Here is a 17,309-nt window from a genome sequence, read left to right as displayed (position 1 = left end):
AGAGGGTTTCACAGTAGAAGAAATGATCTATCTCACAGAACTTGAGAACTGAACAATATCCATGTTTTTTAGAATGTGTAAACGGTCGGTGGAGAATCCAGCTACAACCGGTCCATTTTGTTTAATGTTTGAGACCTCATGAGAGACAATACAGCCACATTACCATAACTCTGTTTATACAAGAGTCTCCGTTATGAGTTTTGCATCTAATTATTGTATAAAATGAATGAGTAAAGATGAAACTATTTGTGAAATTATGTAATGTGATTTTAAACTGTTTAATGTAAGACAATCCAATTCCCTTTAAAGTTAACTAAGTCAATGGCCCTCCCTATGAGCACAGACATTGATCTGGCATCATGGGACAACCTTTTCTGCTGTTCCGAATATAACCCCCACCTAGAGAAGCCCGCTTCAGACCATGTGTACCTCGATTGCCAAGAGGGCAAAGGTTTAAGTAGAGACCATGCGTACCTCGATTACCAAGAGCGCAAAGGTTTGAGTAGAGACCATGCATTCCTCGGTTGTTGAATTCCTAACCAAACCATGTGGAGCATTGGCTACACTGGTGTAAGTAGTTCAACTCTGAGGCTATTAATACCGACAGAATAAGAGCAAATCTTCAATACTAATTACTAGTCTGCAGCTAGAATTTATGTTGACTGAATGCGAAGACCGACAACCGCCCGAAACATCTATCCTATAAGAACATTTCTGAATGTTACTCTGAAGTATCCATTCTAACCAAAGACTTTGTGGAAGAGCGAGACGGGTGGATTAACTTTCCAACAGAAAGACGGACGATTCCAACAGAGATCACGACCCACTGAGTGTAAATATATATTAATTGTAATTATGACTTCCTGGGTAATTACATTTACATGATTAGTTTAATCACGTAATAATAATTACAGAGAATTGATTTGATAAAATAAGTCTTCACTTTAATGATGCCAAAGACACGACACTGCACTACAGTACAACCAGTCAATCCCAAACTTCATGAAGTTCAACTCCACTTCATGGCACCATGTTCCCTCCATTATTTACAGTCTGGTGTGTATCGGGTCTACTTGGTTGCAGTACAGTAGCTCTAGGCTGCTCTGCCTGTTGGTCACGTACAGTCACAGTATACACAACTCACATTGTAATTTAGCTTATGTTTCCTGTTAACATGATATCGCGGGCGACTCAAATAACCTGACAGCTGAATTCGAACTGTAGTGCCAGATATTAGGAATATCCCTCTTAATCCTATTGTTTGCATAGTTTTTTCCTCCGTTTATTTTAGTAAGTAGCTTCGTTGTAATGAAAGGTTATCCGGTCTTGATCCTTGACAGTATTAAACTTTTTTAGGTTCAACTCCAACATTAAGAGGTTTAGTGTTACAACACGAATGAATAAAGCATCTGTCCAAATCACAATTTTAAACTCTCAAATTGAATAGCCACTAAGCAGTTGGATTAATGCTGTACAAATGAACATGTACAGTGCCTTCAGAAAGTATTCACACCCCTTGACTTTTTCCACATTTTGTTGTTAGAGCTTGAATTTAAAATTGATCAAATTTAGATTTTTTTTGTTCACTGGCCTACACACTATACCCCATAATATCGAAGTGGATTTTTGTATTTATTTTTAATGTTTACAAATTATTAAAAAATGAAAAGCTGAAATGTCTTGAGTCAATAGTATTCAACCAATAATAAGTTGCATGGACTCACTCTGTGCGAGAATAGTGTTTAACATGAGTTTTGAATGACTACCTCTGTAGCCAGTCAGAAGTTTACATACACTTAGGCTGGAGTCATTAACTTGTTTTTCAACCACTCCAAAAATGTCTTGTTAACAAACTATCGTTTTGGCAAGTCTGTTATGTCATGCACAAAGTAGATGCCCGAAGTCATTTTTCCAACAATTGTTTACAGACAGATTATTTCACTTAAAATTCTCTCTATCACAATTCCAGTGGGTCAGAAGTTTACATACAATAAGTTGACTGGGTAGCTTGGAAAATTCCAGAAAAGGATGTCATGGCTTTAGAAGCTTCTGATATGGTAATTGATGCAATTTGAGTCAATTGGAGGTGTACCTGTGGATGTATTTCAAGGCCTACCTTCAAACTCAGCACCTCTTTGCTTGACATCATGGGAAAATCAAAGGAAATCAGCCAAGACCTCAGAAAAAAAAGTGTAGAGCTCCACAAATCTGGGAGCAATTTCCAAATGTCTGAAGGTATAACGTTCATCTGTACAAACAATAGTACGCAAGTATAAGCATCATGGAACCACGCAGCCGCCATACCACTCAGGAAGGAGACGCATTCTGTCTCCTAGAGATGAACGTACTTTGCTGCGAAAAGTGCAAATCAATCCCAGATCAACACCAAAGGACCTTTTAACATGCTGGAGGAAACTGGTACAAAAGTGTCTATATCCACAGTGAAACGAGTCCTATATCGACATAACCTGAAAGGCTGCTCAGCAAGAAAGAAGCCACTGCTCCAAAACCGCCATAAAAAAGCCAGACTACGGTTGGCAACTGCACATGGGGACAAAGATCGTAATTTTTGGAGTAATGTCCTCGGCTCTGATAAAACAAAAATAGAACTATTTGGCCATAATCACCATCGTTATGTTTGGAGGAAAAAGGGGATGCTTGCAAGCCGAAGAACACCATCCCAACCGTGAAGCACGGGGTGGCAGCATCATGTTGTGTGGGGAGGGGGGGGGGCTTTTCTGCAGGTGGGACTGGTGCACTTCACCAAATAGATGGCATCATCAGGAAGGACAATTGTGGATATATTGAAGCAACATCTCAAAACCTCAGCCAGGAAGTTAAAGCTTGGTTGCAAATGGGTCTTCCAAATGGACAATGACCCCAAGCATACTTCCAAAGTTGTGGCAAAATGGCTTAAGGACAACAAAGTCAAGGTATTGGAGTGGCCATCACAAAGCCCTGACCTCAATCCCATAGAAAATGTGTAGGCCGAACTGAAAAAGCATGTGCGAGCAAGGAGGTCTACATACCTGACTCAGTTACTCCAGCTCTGCCAGGTGGAATGGGCCAAAATGCACCCAACTTATTGTTTGTGGAAGGCTACTCAAAACATTTGACTCAAGTTAAACAATTTAAAGGCAATGCTACAAAATACTAATTCAGTGTATGTAAACTTCTGACCCACTGGGAATGTGAAAGAAATAAAAGCTGAAATAAATCATTCTCTCTGCTATTATTCTGACATTTCACATTCTTAAAATAAAGTGGTGATCCTAATTTTTACTAGGATTAAATGTCAGGAATTGTGAAACTGAGTCTAAATGTTTTTGGCGAAGGTGTATGTGAACTTCCGACTTCAACTGTAGAATTATCTGTAAGGTCCCTCAGTCAAGCAGTGAATTTCAAACACAGATTCAACCACAAAGACCAGAGGTTTTCCAATGCCTTGCAAAGAAGGGCACCTATTGGTACATGGGTAACAAATGAATTAAAAAAGCAGACATTGAATATCCCTTTGAGCATGGTGACGTTATTAATTACACTTTGGATGGGGTGTCAATGCACCCAGGCACTACAAAGATACAAACAACCTTCCTAACTCTGTTGCTGGAGAGGAAGGAAACTTTTCAGGGAATTCACCATGAGGCCAATGGTGACTTTAAACAGTTAGTTAATTGGCTGAGGATGTATCAACATTGTAGTTATTTCACAATACTAACCTAATTGACAGAGTGAAAAGAAGGCTGCCTGTACACAGTAAAAAATATATCAGAACATGCATCCTGTTTCCAACAAGGCACTAAAGTAATACGGCAAATCATTTGGCAAAGCAATTCTCTTTTTGTCCTGAACACAAAGTGTTATGTTTGGGAGAAACCCAATAAAACACATTACTGAGTAAAACTTGTGATATTTTCAAACATAGTGGTGGCTGCATCATGTTATGGGTATGCTTGTAATTGTTAAGGACTGGGGAGTTTTTCACAGTAAAAAAAGAAGTGGAATGGAGCTAAACGCAGGCAAAATCCTAGAGGAAAACCTGGTTGTGTGCTTTCCACCAGACTGTGGGAGATTAATTAAGCAGGACAATAACCTAAAAGACAAAGCCAAATATGCACTGGATTTGCTTACCAAGAGGCCGTGAATGTTCATGGTTCTGTGGAAAAAGTCTAGGGGTGTGAATACTTTCTCAAGGCACTGTATGTTTCCTCCTTTACTAGGATTTGCTTTGTCTGTTTTGCATTCTAGTTCACCGCTTTGCGGTGGTTTGTTGGCTTCACCTGGGCATTACCGTATATTGTCCCAAATTCCTGCTCACTGAATTTGTTCATACACTGGACTCAAGTATGTGGTTTTATCGTGTCCTTAATACACACAAATCACTGCAGCAGTCAAGTCTACATTCCAGGGGCCGATGTTGGGGGCGAGTTAGTAAATAAGTGAACTCCAAACACATTTTTCTGATGCTTGCTTTTATTTGTAATGGAAAATAGGCCCTCATTTAGTGTGATTAGAAGAATGTGTTACAAAACTAAATGGATTATGTTTCTTGTAAGCATTAGTCCCTGAACCCCTTGAGGAATTCAATAATAGTTTGCATGCTCCTTTGTGTTTATTTGGACAGCGAGCAGTGGACGTGCACATGGGGGGGTGGGGGGTGTACTTTACTGATACACAAATTATCAGGGTCATGTTCAAGTCATGTGTTTGTAGCCAATCTGGATACACACAAAGATGGAGGAAGACAAATGGCCTGTACCTTGACATTATCCTCAGCCATGGTTTGTGTCAGTCCTCACCGACTTTGTTTTTGTTACCAAATACTGCACATGTTATCCAGGAACAGTCCACAAAGCTAATAAAATGGACCAGATTCATGTCTCTCTCTTAATTTTACATTCCAAAGTTTAGAATTTACCCGGAGCTTGATAGAGGATAAGGGCTAAACTCCCCAGGTCTAGACAGCTGTTTTTGGAGTAACAGGAAGAGATGGGTCTTGTTACTGTGCAGCTCAGTCCAACCATCAGGAGGAATGTGTCTGTGTGTTGTGATGTGTACAGTAGTGTGTCCATTCCCCTCTTCGCTGGATCTGAACATGGCCCCTGTCCCTGACAGATGAAGATGACGGGCAGACAGAGAGGCCTGGGCACCTCACGCCACTGCTGTTTGCTTACAATACCCTTGTGCAGGACTTCATGTAACTCTTAAGAGATGCTCTCTGTCATGTTCTTGGGCTACAGGTGATGTGACCGATGTCCTGTAAGAACTGATCAGTACTGCATGATATCACATGAAGGATAAGCATTCCAACAGCACCTGAAGCGATCAGATCATGCGACTCGTGTAAGAGAAGCACCTTGCATCGCCCATCCATCACTACTGTTATACAATGCGGGCTGAGAGTATGTTCTGAGTGCAGAATCAGTGTTTCCCCTATATTAGCAGGGGTGGGCCGCTGCTGCAAATTTGTTGCCGCCACGTTTAAAAAAAAATCTCTGCCGAGACACTTAAGATCAGATTGACTGTTACATTCATGTTTTAAGTATCTCTATATTTCTGTTAATATGGCGCTATCACTCTTATTAGTACGCCTGTGTGGTAGTCTCACTGCTGATGGACCTGGCCTGAGTGCAGTGTCAACTTTGTATTGTGGAAATACGGTTTAGTAAGCGTTGTTAAACTTGAACCTAGTCGTTGTGTCATTTTAAGTTGTGACAAGTTACAATGTTTATTTGTACCAAGTAGTATTCAATGCATTTAGAGTCTTTTGAGATTTTTCAATGAAGTAAATGCAGATGTAAACCCCATGCTTCAGCCTATTTATTTAAAGGGGCAGTGCAGTTAAAAACGTGATTATATGAGGTCGAAATAACACTGACATTCTGATAATGGCCTTTTGTGTAAGAGCTGTTTACAGTTATTATAGACCATGACTGTTCATCTAGGTAAGGGGGTAGGCTCTAGACCATCCTATCAACCCAATCAGGGCTGTGTATGTAAATACAGCATCTTCAAATTTGTTTCCTTACGTCCCCACGATCAGACTGAGCATTTCAAGGGCCAAAAGGAGCCTCTGGATTTTTTTTTTAACCAAATATATTTTGGAGTTAAATAAACAGTGATTTATTAGACATATGGTGATAGATTATTATATATATTTTTTACAAAGACCGCATTAGTGCTTTAAAGCCGCTATGCTGCATCAGTTGAGCTAAATGTTATTTCAGATGGTGTCAACATTTAACATTTTTTATTTTCATAATTTTTTTTTGTAGAATATCCTTTCAAAAGTCACATTCAGATCAAATGTTATTGGTCACATACACATGGATAGCAGATGTTAATGCGAGTGTAGCAAAATGCTTGTGATAACGGCATAGTTTTCTAAGGACCTGAAACGAGGCAACCATCTGTCGGCGCCATCATCTCTAGTGCCATCATTCGTTCTTCCTTTGCCACCACTGACCCCAAAAAATGATAGGGGAAGCACTGCGCGTGTTTGAGTATCGTGACGATGCAACCGCTGCACAGCCCAAGGTCGGATCATATGTCAGAACATATTCTCTCATTATTTATAATCTCTCATACTTCCATGGTTGTTTTCTATGAATCAGCAACAGATTTGCTCTACATGTTGGCTGGGCTGTGTCGTCTTCCACCTCTGGTTGGAGTGTCTATTTAAAGCCATGTGTTTCGTGTAACATGCTAAATCTATGTGATTCATCATGACAGTCAGTCAAATCTGGAAGAACAAATGATTAAACACAGATTTGAGATCTAACATGAAATACAGTACAACTTGCAGTAGACTACACCTCCCCCCTTTCCTCCTGTGTGTGATTTGTCTCTCTCCCAGCCTGTCAGGTACTGTTATTCAGTCCACCTTATGACCAAACAAGACCTGGGGAAAAGGCCCAGACCTAGTGGGTGGTGTGGTGCATATACGTGTATCATGTCTACGCACCACTGTGTCCAGAAGTCATCCTAGAGGAATGTCTGTCCAACATGTCACACTGCTCAGGAAGTGTGGCCCCCAAGGGGATAGAATGGACAGGCCCTGGACAGGCTGCTGGGCTGTTTGTTGTTGCTGCCTTTGTCTTGGCCCGGTCGGTCTCTTGTTATTTATGGTCAGAAATGTGTCGCTGTTTCCCGTAGATATGTAAACACCTCAAGGACACTACACGAGCCAGGCTGCTTACCTCAGGATGCCATTTATGAAACCTAATTGGCTGCCAAACGAAAAAATGCCAGATTCGTCACCTCAGACCTATGCACTTCCACACAGGAAGTCATGTTGAGATGACACAGAATGAGCCAAGTGACCAGCCTGTGTCGCTTGGGAGATCCTGGTATTCCGTCAACAACGGAACAGACGATGTCTATGTTCCGAGGCCCTGATAAACAGGAATATCTGAGCTGGAGGCAGACACAGAATCAGGGACCTCAGTTTGTAGCGGACTGCTGATATGTTTGCCAGTAATCCGTTGTCTTCATCTCTGTAGTGTGTGATTGATGAGTCTAACACTATGTTGATAGGAAACAATAACAGGAACTGTAAACTTGAGAATTTGTCTGGACTGTCATATTGGTATTTCACAGATTATATCGTCTCATAGCGTGTCATTTCCTCTGGATATTTTTCAGATTGTATTTTCCTTATCATTAATGATATACACTGACTGTACAAAACATTAGGGACACCCTTTTGCCTCTCAGAACAGCCTCTATTCATCAGGGCATGGACTCCACAAGGTGTCGAAAGTGCTCCAAAGGGATGCTGGCCCATGTTAACTTCAATGCTTCCCACAGTTGTCAGTTGGCTGGATGTCCTTTGGGTGGTTGACCATTCTTGATACACACGGGAAACTGTTGAGCTTGAGAAACCCAGCAGCATTGCAGTTCTTAACACACTCAAACCGGTGCACCTGGCACCTACTACAAAACCCCGTTTAAAGACACTTAAATCTTATTTTTTCACCCTCTGAATGGCACACATACTATCTGTTTCAAGGCTGAACAATCCTTCTTTAACCTGTCTCCTTCCCTTCAACCACACAGATTGAAGTGGATTTAACAAGTGACACCAATAAGGGATCATAGCTTTCACCTGTTCAGTCTGTCATGGAAAGTGCAGGTGTTCCTAATGTTTTGTCCACTCGGTGTATAATATTCACTGCACTGTTTTGTAGCTGAAATTGCATTGTTTACCCACTTGTTATCACTGTTGGCAAGAAGAACATTGTTTTCTCAGCCATTTGTTTGTTATAAGTCAGAATGTAATGGGGAATAATATACTGAGTAAAGAGGGAGATGTTTTCAAAATATTGTGATACATGTACAGTACTTTGGTTTTCATACAGTATGTCTGCAAAACAGATCTTTCCTCCAATAATTTCAGCAAACAGCTAGTCACATAGAACATGTGGTGTTATCAATCATTCTATCACCACATGTTCTACCAAAGAAATATAATTTACTCTGAGTATTGTTTGCTCAGCTTAGAAATAAAATCCACCCCCAACAGTGTTTTTTTCTTTAATCAATTGTCCAACCGAATACCTAATTTAATTACACATTCTTTCTTTTTCCAGGAATCCAGAATGTTCTGAGTCTTTTCTGTGCGGTTCTGACCGAACACAAGGTTTTGTTCCATTCTACGAGCTACCAGAGACTAGGGGAGGCGTCGCGTGCCCTGGAGGCGCTCATGTTCCCCCTCAAATACAGGTACGTGATTGGCCCGTCGGTCTCCACGGTCCCCCATCAGTCCCCATTACACCTCGGCTATTGACATGACTTGCCTTGCACCAAGTGTGACTTGAATGATAATGTTTTTTTATTTTTTATTGTTTCTTATTATCGTGATTTGTTTGTTCCTCTGTAAAATTGTTACACTTAGGCTGGTTTTGATTGAGCCAATTGAAAGTTCAAACGTATTAAGATGTTCATGTTGATTGCGTTGCCAACTGACTTTCTGACGTTTTGTGACTAAACAAAACAACATTCCAAAATGGTCTTGGTTATCTGTTCTCATATGTCTTTAAGGTGAATACACTTTACAACCGCCAGGTCGCAGTTGTAAATTAGAACTTGTTCTCAACTAGCCTACCTGGTTAAATAAAGGTGAAATAAAGGTGAAATTAAAAAATTAAAAAAACTTCCTGTAAATCTCTCTGGATAAGAGTGTCTGCTAAATTACTCAAATGTAAATGTACTTGAAAGAATATTCTCTGGTTTACTGAACACCAAAATGGTCACTTTGAGCACCACAGTTTGATGTGGAATTTGACCTGGCAAGTGTTGTGCTTACTCACTGTCGTCTCCCGTTTGAAACTCAGTTACCCATACATCCCCATCCTGCCGTCACGGCTGCTAGAGGTGCTGAGCTCACCCACCCCCTTCATCATCGGGGTCCACTCCATGTTCCAGAGCGAGATCCAAGAACTGGTGAGTGATCTTTAGCACCTTCTCCAGACATGAACTGCCTCTGACCCTGATTCAACATGTACAGTACACCAGGGATAACAACACACCTTTATTAAACCGATTCATTGAACGCTTGCCCAATGTAACCAGTTGTCAGTGAATAATGGAGCCGTATGATATATTTGAGTCACTGTACATTTTAAGGAAATGTTATGTTGAGCTGACATTCCTTGGGCCAATTGATGCGGCCTCCTGAGTCCCTTAGATTCAGGGAGTTGTGACTCCTCCACTGTGTTGGCCAAGAGTCTGTTTTGGCAGGTTTCGGCCTTAGTTTCTCTTATATGCTCTGCCATAGTAATGTAGAACGTGCTCTACAGCTAAAATAGGAATGTAACTAACTCGAAAGGGTTGTTTAGTGATGTGTGTTGTCTGTCTTACAGTTGGACGTTATCATAGCTGATCTGGATGGAGGAACCATAAAGATTCCAGAGTGCATCCACCTGACCCAGCTCCCTGAACCACTGTTACACACCACACAGACTGCCCTGTCTCTGGTACGTACCTGTTACACACCACACAGACTGCCCTGTCTCTGGTACATACCTGTTACACACCACACAGACTGCCCTGTCTCTGGTACATACCTGTTACACACTACACAGACAGCGCTGCCTCTGGTACATGTTACACACTACACAGACTGCCCTGTCTCTGGTACATACCTGTTACACACTACACAGACTGCCCTGTCTCTGGTAGGTACCTGTTACACACTACACAGACTGCCCTGTCTCTGGTACGTACGTACCCAGCATACAGTGGGGCAAAAAAGTATTTAGTCAGCCACCAATTGTGCAAGTTCTCCCACTTAAAAAGATGAGGCCTGTAATTTTCATCATAGGTACACTTCAACTATGACAGACAAAATGAGGGAAAAAAATCCAGAACATCACATTGTAGGATTTTTAATGAATTTATTTGCAAATTATGGTGGAAAATAAGTATTTGGTCACCTACAAAATAAGCAAGATTTCTGTCTCTCACAGACTTGTTATCAGTATAAAAGACACCTGTCCACAACCTCAAATAGTCACACTCCAAACTCCACTATGGCCAAGACCAAAGAGCTGTCAAAGGAGACAAGAAACAAAATTGTAGACCTGCAATTATTAGGAAATGGAAGACATACAAGACCACTGATAATCTCCCTCAATCTGGGGCTCCACGCAAGATCTCACCCCGTGGGGTCTAAATGATCATAAGAACGGTGAGCAAAAATCCCAGAACCACACGGCGGGACCTAGTGAATGACCTGCAGAGCGCTGGGACCAAAGTAACAAAGCCTACCATCATTAACACACTGCGCCACCAGGGACTCAAATCCTGCAGTGCCAGACGTGTCCCCTTGCTTAAGCCAGTACATGTCCAGGCCCGTCTGAAGTTTGCTAGAGAGCATTTGGATGATCCAGAAGAAGATTGGGAGACTGTCATATGGTCAGATGAAACCAAAATATAACTTTTTGGTAAAAACTCAACTCATTGTGTTTGGAGGACAAAGAATGCTGAGTTGCATCCAAAGAACACCATACCTACTGTGAAGCATGGGGGTGGAAACATCATGCTTTGGGGCTGTTTTTCTGCGAAGGGACCAGGACCACTGATCCGTGTAAAGGAAAGAATGAATGGGGCCATGTATCCTTCCATCAGCAAGGGCATTGAAGATGAAACGTGGCTGGGTCTTTCAGCATTACAATGATCCCAAACACACCTCCCGGGCAACGAAGGAGTGGCTTCGTAAGATGCATTTCAAGGTCCTGGAGTGGCCTAGCCAGTCTCCAGATCTCAACCCCATAGAAAATCTTTGGAGGGAGTTGAAAGTCCGTGTTGCCCAGCAACAGCCCCAAAACATCACTGCTCTAGAGGAGATCTGCATGGAGGAATGGGCCAAAATACCAGCAACAGTGTGTGAACCTTGTGAAGACTTACAGAAAACGTTTGACCTCTGTCATTGCCAACAAAGGGTATATAACAAAGTATTGAGAAACTTTTGTTATTGACCAAATACTTATTTTCCACCATAATTTGCAAATAAATTAATTACAAATCCTACAATGTGATTTTCTGGGGGTTTTTCTCATTTTGTCTGTCATAGTTGAAGTGTACCTATGAGGCCTGTAATTTTCAGCATCTTTTTTTAGTGGGAGAACTTGCACAATTGGTGGCTGACTAAATACTTTTTTGCCCCACTGTACACCAATACTCATCCTTGGAAATCACATATCCCCATTAGACATTTCACATTGGATCATAAAGATAATGTGGTTTTTGGCAAACAGTTGTATAATGTTCTGTCCTTATGTAACTAGTATAGTCATTGTAATGATTTTGTTCATGTAATCTGAACCATAAAAGTGTACTTAGTCTTGACTTGGTTTATTCCTAAGAGGCATTTTATTATTTTCAGGTTTTGCATCCTGATCTGGAGATAGCTGACACTGCCTTCCCACCCCCTCGCACAGCCCCCTCTAACCTCAAACTGTTGGTAAGGCACCATCATTCCAGTAAACAGTGTCTTCACCCTTTACTCCTGGCCATGTCTCATTGTAATAGATGGAGCCTTTTCCCAGAACATCATGTGTTTGTGATATGAGGAGGACACCACTGCTCTGAGATATCTCCTGTAGCACGCTCGTCTCTTGTCCGACCTATGAATAGCACAAAAATGTGTTCTTCAGTGGGGGTTTCCATTTCTTCAGATGGTAGAATAATCACGTTAAGATGTGAACTGAATTAACAAGGGGGTATTCATGGCATGTTTGTGAGGTGACTCTCCCCTCTCTCCCTTGTGTTTTCAGGATAAGGAGGTGCGAGCCGTGTTCCTCAGGCTGTTTGCACAACTCTTCCAGGGCTACAGGTCCTGCCTGCAGCTCATCCGCATCCATTCTGAACCTGTTATCCACTTTCACAAGGTGAGATCAACTCAATCTGGGTGGGTCAAAAATCCTATTGCCAACTGAAGCCATGTGCTCCATCACACCCTCAATGTGTCTTCTGATGACGCACGTTTGTCAACCATGCTGTTGTCATTGCAGAAAAGATCACATTTCCCTGATCACTGCAATATAGGTGGTTACCTTATTCAATTTGTTTCTCCCCATTGACATTTGAGAGGTTGACGTGTATCCCTTGTTCCGCTCAGCCTGTAAAATAATGTTTGTAGAGAATCTAAGAACAAGAGGATTCTCTCCTATCCTGTCTGATCCTGTCTAATAAAGCTGTTTGGAGGTGTTTTTGTTTTAGCGTGTGTGTGTGTTCTTAGGATGCGCTTTAGTGACTGACCGTATGACTCTTCACCATGCTATCTGCTTGTTTGTGTTAAGTGCTGTCAGCCTTGGCCAATGGCCTCGTGATGAGCCATATGAAATATATCAAATAAAAATAGAAAAGTAGCTGGGTTTGTATTTGTTTGTGTCTGCGGTGTCTCCGTGGTAACCTCTCAGCACATCCCTCACAAAGTACCCCACATGGCTCGGATTATGGGCCAGGAATTCATCACCAATCTACAGAAACTCAACGCTTTTTTATGGAGAGACGTAGACTGGGGCGTCTAGAAAAACTGCCCCCGTTTTCTATCTCACCCACTAGCATGAATCACAGGCCTGATTCAGCTTATCTTCAGTCATTTGTTTCACTTTTGTGACTGGGTTCATTGTAAATAAAATAAAAAGTCAAATGAAGAGAAGCAACTCAAAAAAGGAAGGTTTGGCTGTTACAGTCCTAAAAGTACATCTTTATGTACCTAACATTATTTAACCTTTGACCCTGTCCCTCTACAGACTGCCTTCCTGGGCCAGAGAGGCCTGATTGAAAACGACTTCCTGACCAAGGTTCTGGATGGCATGGCCTTCGCTGGCTTCGTGTCTGAAAGGGGTCCGCCTTACAGAGCCTGCGATCTCTTTGATGAGGTACTGTCGGGCATGGCTACTGTAACCAGCCTGCATGTTTTGCAGCTCCAGTATGATTTGACAACATTTTTTCTAATTTCACTGTTGTATGCAACTGGGCTTGTCGAGAGATTGTATCATTTGGGAACAGCTTGACTGACTTATCGTTGGTTCTGTAGCTGGTGGCCTTTGACATGGAGCGCTTTAAGGAAGAGGCGGCCAGCCCTGCCATGCTGCAGAAGCACATGAGGGAACTCTCTGACCAACTGTTCAAAAACGTGAGTTAACTCAGCCTTTGGGCCTGTATGCTATAGTGTTCACATTAGGCACATTCTGTACTCTTTAGTGTTCTAACATGTCCTATGGCCGTCACAGATGTTGTTCTTGTATGTATGTTTTATTATTGAATGGTCCATTACAGGAGAATCCCAACCCCCACATGGCGTTCCAAAAAGTGCCTCGGCCCACAGAGGGCTCCCACCTGCGGGTGCATGTTGTGCCCTTCCCCCTGCTGGACGATGAGAAGGTGGAGCGGCTGCTGGCAGAGGGCCTGGCCAAGCATCCCAGCGCCCCTGCCATCACTACCACCACCCGTGCAGAAAGGAAGTGTGTGGTGCCCGCCGGCCCTCCCGTGGGTACGTAAGACACAAACATCAGCTCCACTTCATGCCTGCTCCTGTGTGAGACACATGGCTTGGCAGGAGTCTGTCTATAATGTGTTAATAGCTGTAAGTACTTTGTTTCTGAGTATTGAATGGCGTCTGTACTAGCGTAGCTAGTATTTCTACCACTCTTGTATTCCTAACCTGCTCACCCCTCATCTGTGCAGTGTCCATCATGGGGAAGATGGGCTCAGTGTTCAACAGCGCTCGCAGGCTAGAGGTGGTGAGGAGCTGCATCTCCTTCATCTTCGACAACAAGACCCAGGAGACGGAGAAGGTGACGCACGGCATCCTCCCTAATCCCTGTCTCTCAGCACAGTGTAATCAGCCACGTCTGTAATGGCCCAGACACCTGGACTGACATCCATCCCTCCGATTACAGCAGGCATCCAACCGTGTGTGTCTGTCTGGAGTTGGCGCTCTCAACTCTATCAGGCTAATTATACCTCCCAGCTGGGAGACAGGACCACACTGGAGACAGATAATCAAACACTTAGACTAGCCCCATAATCTCCTCGTTATCAGCAGAAATAACCCCATTGTTTTAACACTGAGGTTAATGGCATAGCTGTTTTCTGCTTTTTCCCGTAAAGCATTTGCACGTAAAGGATGCTCTTTGATTTCCCTGCACCGTGACACCCCCTATAGAAGAGCCCATAGGAACGTTGATGCGGGTGTCCCGTGTGTACTGCATGAAATGGAGCCAGTTCCTTTATGCCTGCACCTCTGGCTGTAATAAGCAGGTTATATAAGGCAGACATGCATCCCTGTGTTAATAGAGGAACACGCAGTACGCCAGCTATAGACCCACCTCCCCCGAGCCTATAAACCCTTTACCTCAATATACATTATACAGCCAATGTGAAACCCATTACCCAGATGCGTTACCATCACATTTTTTCTCATACTTTGACATTAGTATGAAATGTGTCGTATTAATATTTCCCAGAGGTCAACAATTCACTGTCTGGACTGGTAATATTGTAGCTGCTATTGTACCTGTTCTTGGCTATAGCTGGTTCTAGAATTCTGGGATATTAAGAAATCATTTCAGAAGATGATTTGTTCATGTATGTCGTGGTGTGTGTTATGGTATTCGTTTTAAAAACAGGCTCTGTGTCTGCTGTGCTGTGTTCCCAGACCCTGCCGGCTGCGCTGCGTGCTCTGAAAGGCAAGGCGGCTCGCCAGTGTCTGACTGAGGAGCTCAGTCTGCATGTCCAGCAGAACCGGGCCATACTGGACCACCAACAGTTTGACTACGTCATCCGCATGATGAACTGTGCCCTCCAGGTGGGTCAAAGCTCAGCCAGTCTGTCCCTGTCATACCTAAGTAATGTGACTCTTTCAGAACAATCCACTGGCTGTGTTATTTTTATTTTATTTGAACCTTTATTTAACTAGGCAAGTCAGTTAAGAACAAATTCTTATTTACAATGACGGCCTACCCCAGCCAAACCCGGACGACACTGGGCCAGTTGTGCGCCGCCCTATGGGACTCCCAATCACAGCCGGATGTGATGCAGCCTGGATTCGAACCAGGTACTGCAGTGACACCTCTTGCACTAAGATGCAGTGTCTTAGACACTCGGGAGCTATTAAAGTTCAGTGTGCGTGCGGTATGTCCCTCCACGAGGTAGTTAACATCCCTCCAAAAAGTCTCTCTGAATGTCAACATACTCCTTCTACAAAGGATGGAACACTGTTTTCTAATAGCTAATGCACAGTAAGTGTCCAGATATCAGTGGCAGACTTTTTTCTTGGGTGTTCCCTAACATTCTCAGAGGCAATAACAGGTAAACCACAAAATATTTGAGGAGCAGGAAGCTGGAGTTTGTTTCCAGGCTCTACCCTTTTAAACAATCCCACTCTGGGTGCGGTGATGTGTTTTCATGGGCTTTAACTGGTTCTAATTTAGCGTGTCTGAAGTTGTCTATAATGGAAACAGTACGAGACAGCGAGAGCATGTGCCGGCTGACCAAGTGCTAAGCAGACAGCTCTGGCAAGGTAATGTGATGTAGAGCTCTACTTGTTCCACCACTCAGATAGCTTCCTAGGGTACACAGGTCTCTGGCAACAACACGTGCTGCTACTGCACCATACATGCTGTTACTTCCCTTCTCCCTTACCTTAGTCATGCTGCTGCAGGTGGAAGAATGGCCAAATCATACATTTTCCCAGTGATTTATGCTCAAGTTAGTCTTCATTTGCAATAGTTTGACAGATTGTCAAAAGTGAGTGCTCACTGCGCACCACATATCTAGTAAAGGTTGGTGTTTGATGTACCTGGGTGCTATTGGGTTTTTGCGCTATCGCTTCGGTTATTAGACAAAGCGATTAGTGGTTTATTCTGCTCTCCCTGTGCTGCACACGCCCCATAAAGTTTCACTCTGCCATCAATCAGGTGGGAGAGGAGGGCTTGGAGCCAGAGCTCAGAGCTGAGGCCTCAGTGGTAGTTCCTCATGTTTTACAGCCTCACATGGCTGTTGCCACGGGGATTTAATGATTCGGAGCAGTGTTCACAGAGAGCAACTTTTAATGGAGTGGCTCTGGATTCCACGCATTCTTCTGGCCAAATGATCGAGGACGGCGAGCCAATTAATCTCACCATCTGCCTTTAGCCTGGGTGTGTAGAGGTCACTGGCCTCCCAACTTGTAAAATAGATTAAGAGCCAGCCAGCCGACTAGTGGCTGTGTAATTTATACATGACAGAGGTATATATGCTCTCCCTTCCTGTGCTCCTGTCAGCAACACGGGTTCTAGGAGCTGTGCCATACCACCTGGTTTCAGTTGCCCCCTGCATGCATAGCTAACCGCATGTCTTCAGTATCTGAGTCCAGGTCCCACTCTGTCCAAGCCAAGGAGGTGATGTGATGAAGCTGCTGGTCCTACAGTAGTCTCCCTGTGGTACAGAGCTGTTGAAAGACACCACAATGACACTGGGACTCTCTCGATAATAACTGCAGATTAGTCTTCTTTGTTGCAAGATCTGTCTGGCGAATACCGGACCGTTCTGGAATGTACAGAACAATGTAGAAATGTTTGTCTATTAGGTTGCTTAATGTGGCTGTGTTATCTGATAGCTGGCCTGCGAGCGTGTCTGACATGTATTGTGTTTCTCCCCAAAATGGGATCCTGATGTGGAGTTTTTTTTAAATTGTTCAAGGAACAGATTAACAGTATTTCTGCAGATAAATAATTCCCCCCTCAAACTGGACATGAGCATTTTCAGTGACATTGCATTGGGAATACTGAATCCCTAGGCAGATGCTATAAAATGAA

The 17,309-nt window shown here is 43.0% G+C and overlaps 1 protein-coding gene across 3 annotated transcripts in view; it reads left to right on the top strand.

Annotated features, from left to right (window-relative positions):
* sbf2 (SET binding factor 2) overlaps window positions 1–17,309 on the top strand; it is a 165,648-nt gene that overhangs the window by 91,537 nt on the left and 56,802 nt on the right. For all 3 annotated transcript variants that reach the window (XM_024418817.2, XM_024418815.2, XM_024418812.2), the window contains exons 7-16: window positions 8,592–8,724; window positions 9,336–9,444; window positions 9,864–9,977; window positions 11,888–11,965; window positions 12,279–12,392; window positions 13,260–13,388; window positions 13,547–13,645; window positions 13,789–14,002; window positions 14,197–14,306; window positions 15,170–15,319. In XM_024418817.2, the coding sequence (XP_024274585.2) occupies window positions 8,592–8,724; window positions 9,336–9,444; window positions 9,864–9,977; window positions 11,888–11,965; window positions 12,279–12,392; window positions 13,260–13,388; window positions 13,547–13,645; window positions 13,789–14,002; window positions 14,197–14,306; window positions 15,170–15,319 (1,250 nt within the window). The remainder of the gene's footprint in view (window positions 1–8,591; window positions 8,725–9,335; window positions 9,445–9,863; window positions 9,978–11,887; window positions 11,966–12,278; window positions 12,393–13,259; window positions 13,389–13,546; window positions 13,646–13,788; window positions 14,003–14,196; window positions 14,307–15,169; window positions 15,320–17,309) is intronic.

Source organism: Oncorhynchus tshawytscha, linkage group LG04 (assembly GCF_018296145.1).
Source record: "Oncorhynchus tshawytscha isolate Ot180627B linkage group LG04, Otsh_v2.0, whole genome shotgun sequence".
Classification (NCBI taxonomy): domain Eukaryota; kingdom Metazoa; phylum Chordata; class Actinopteri; order Salmoniformes; family Salmonidae; genus Oncorhynchus; species Oncorhynchus tshawytscha.
This window is presented reverse-complemented; position numbering and strand designations above follow the sequence as displayed.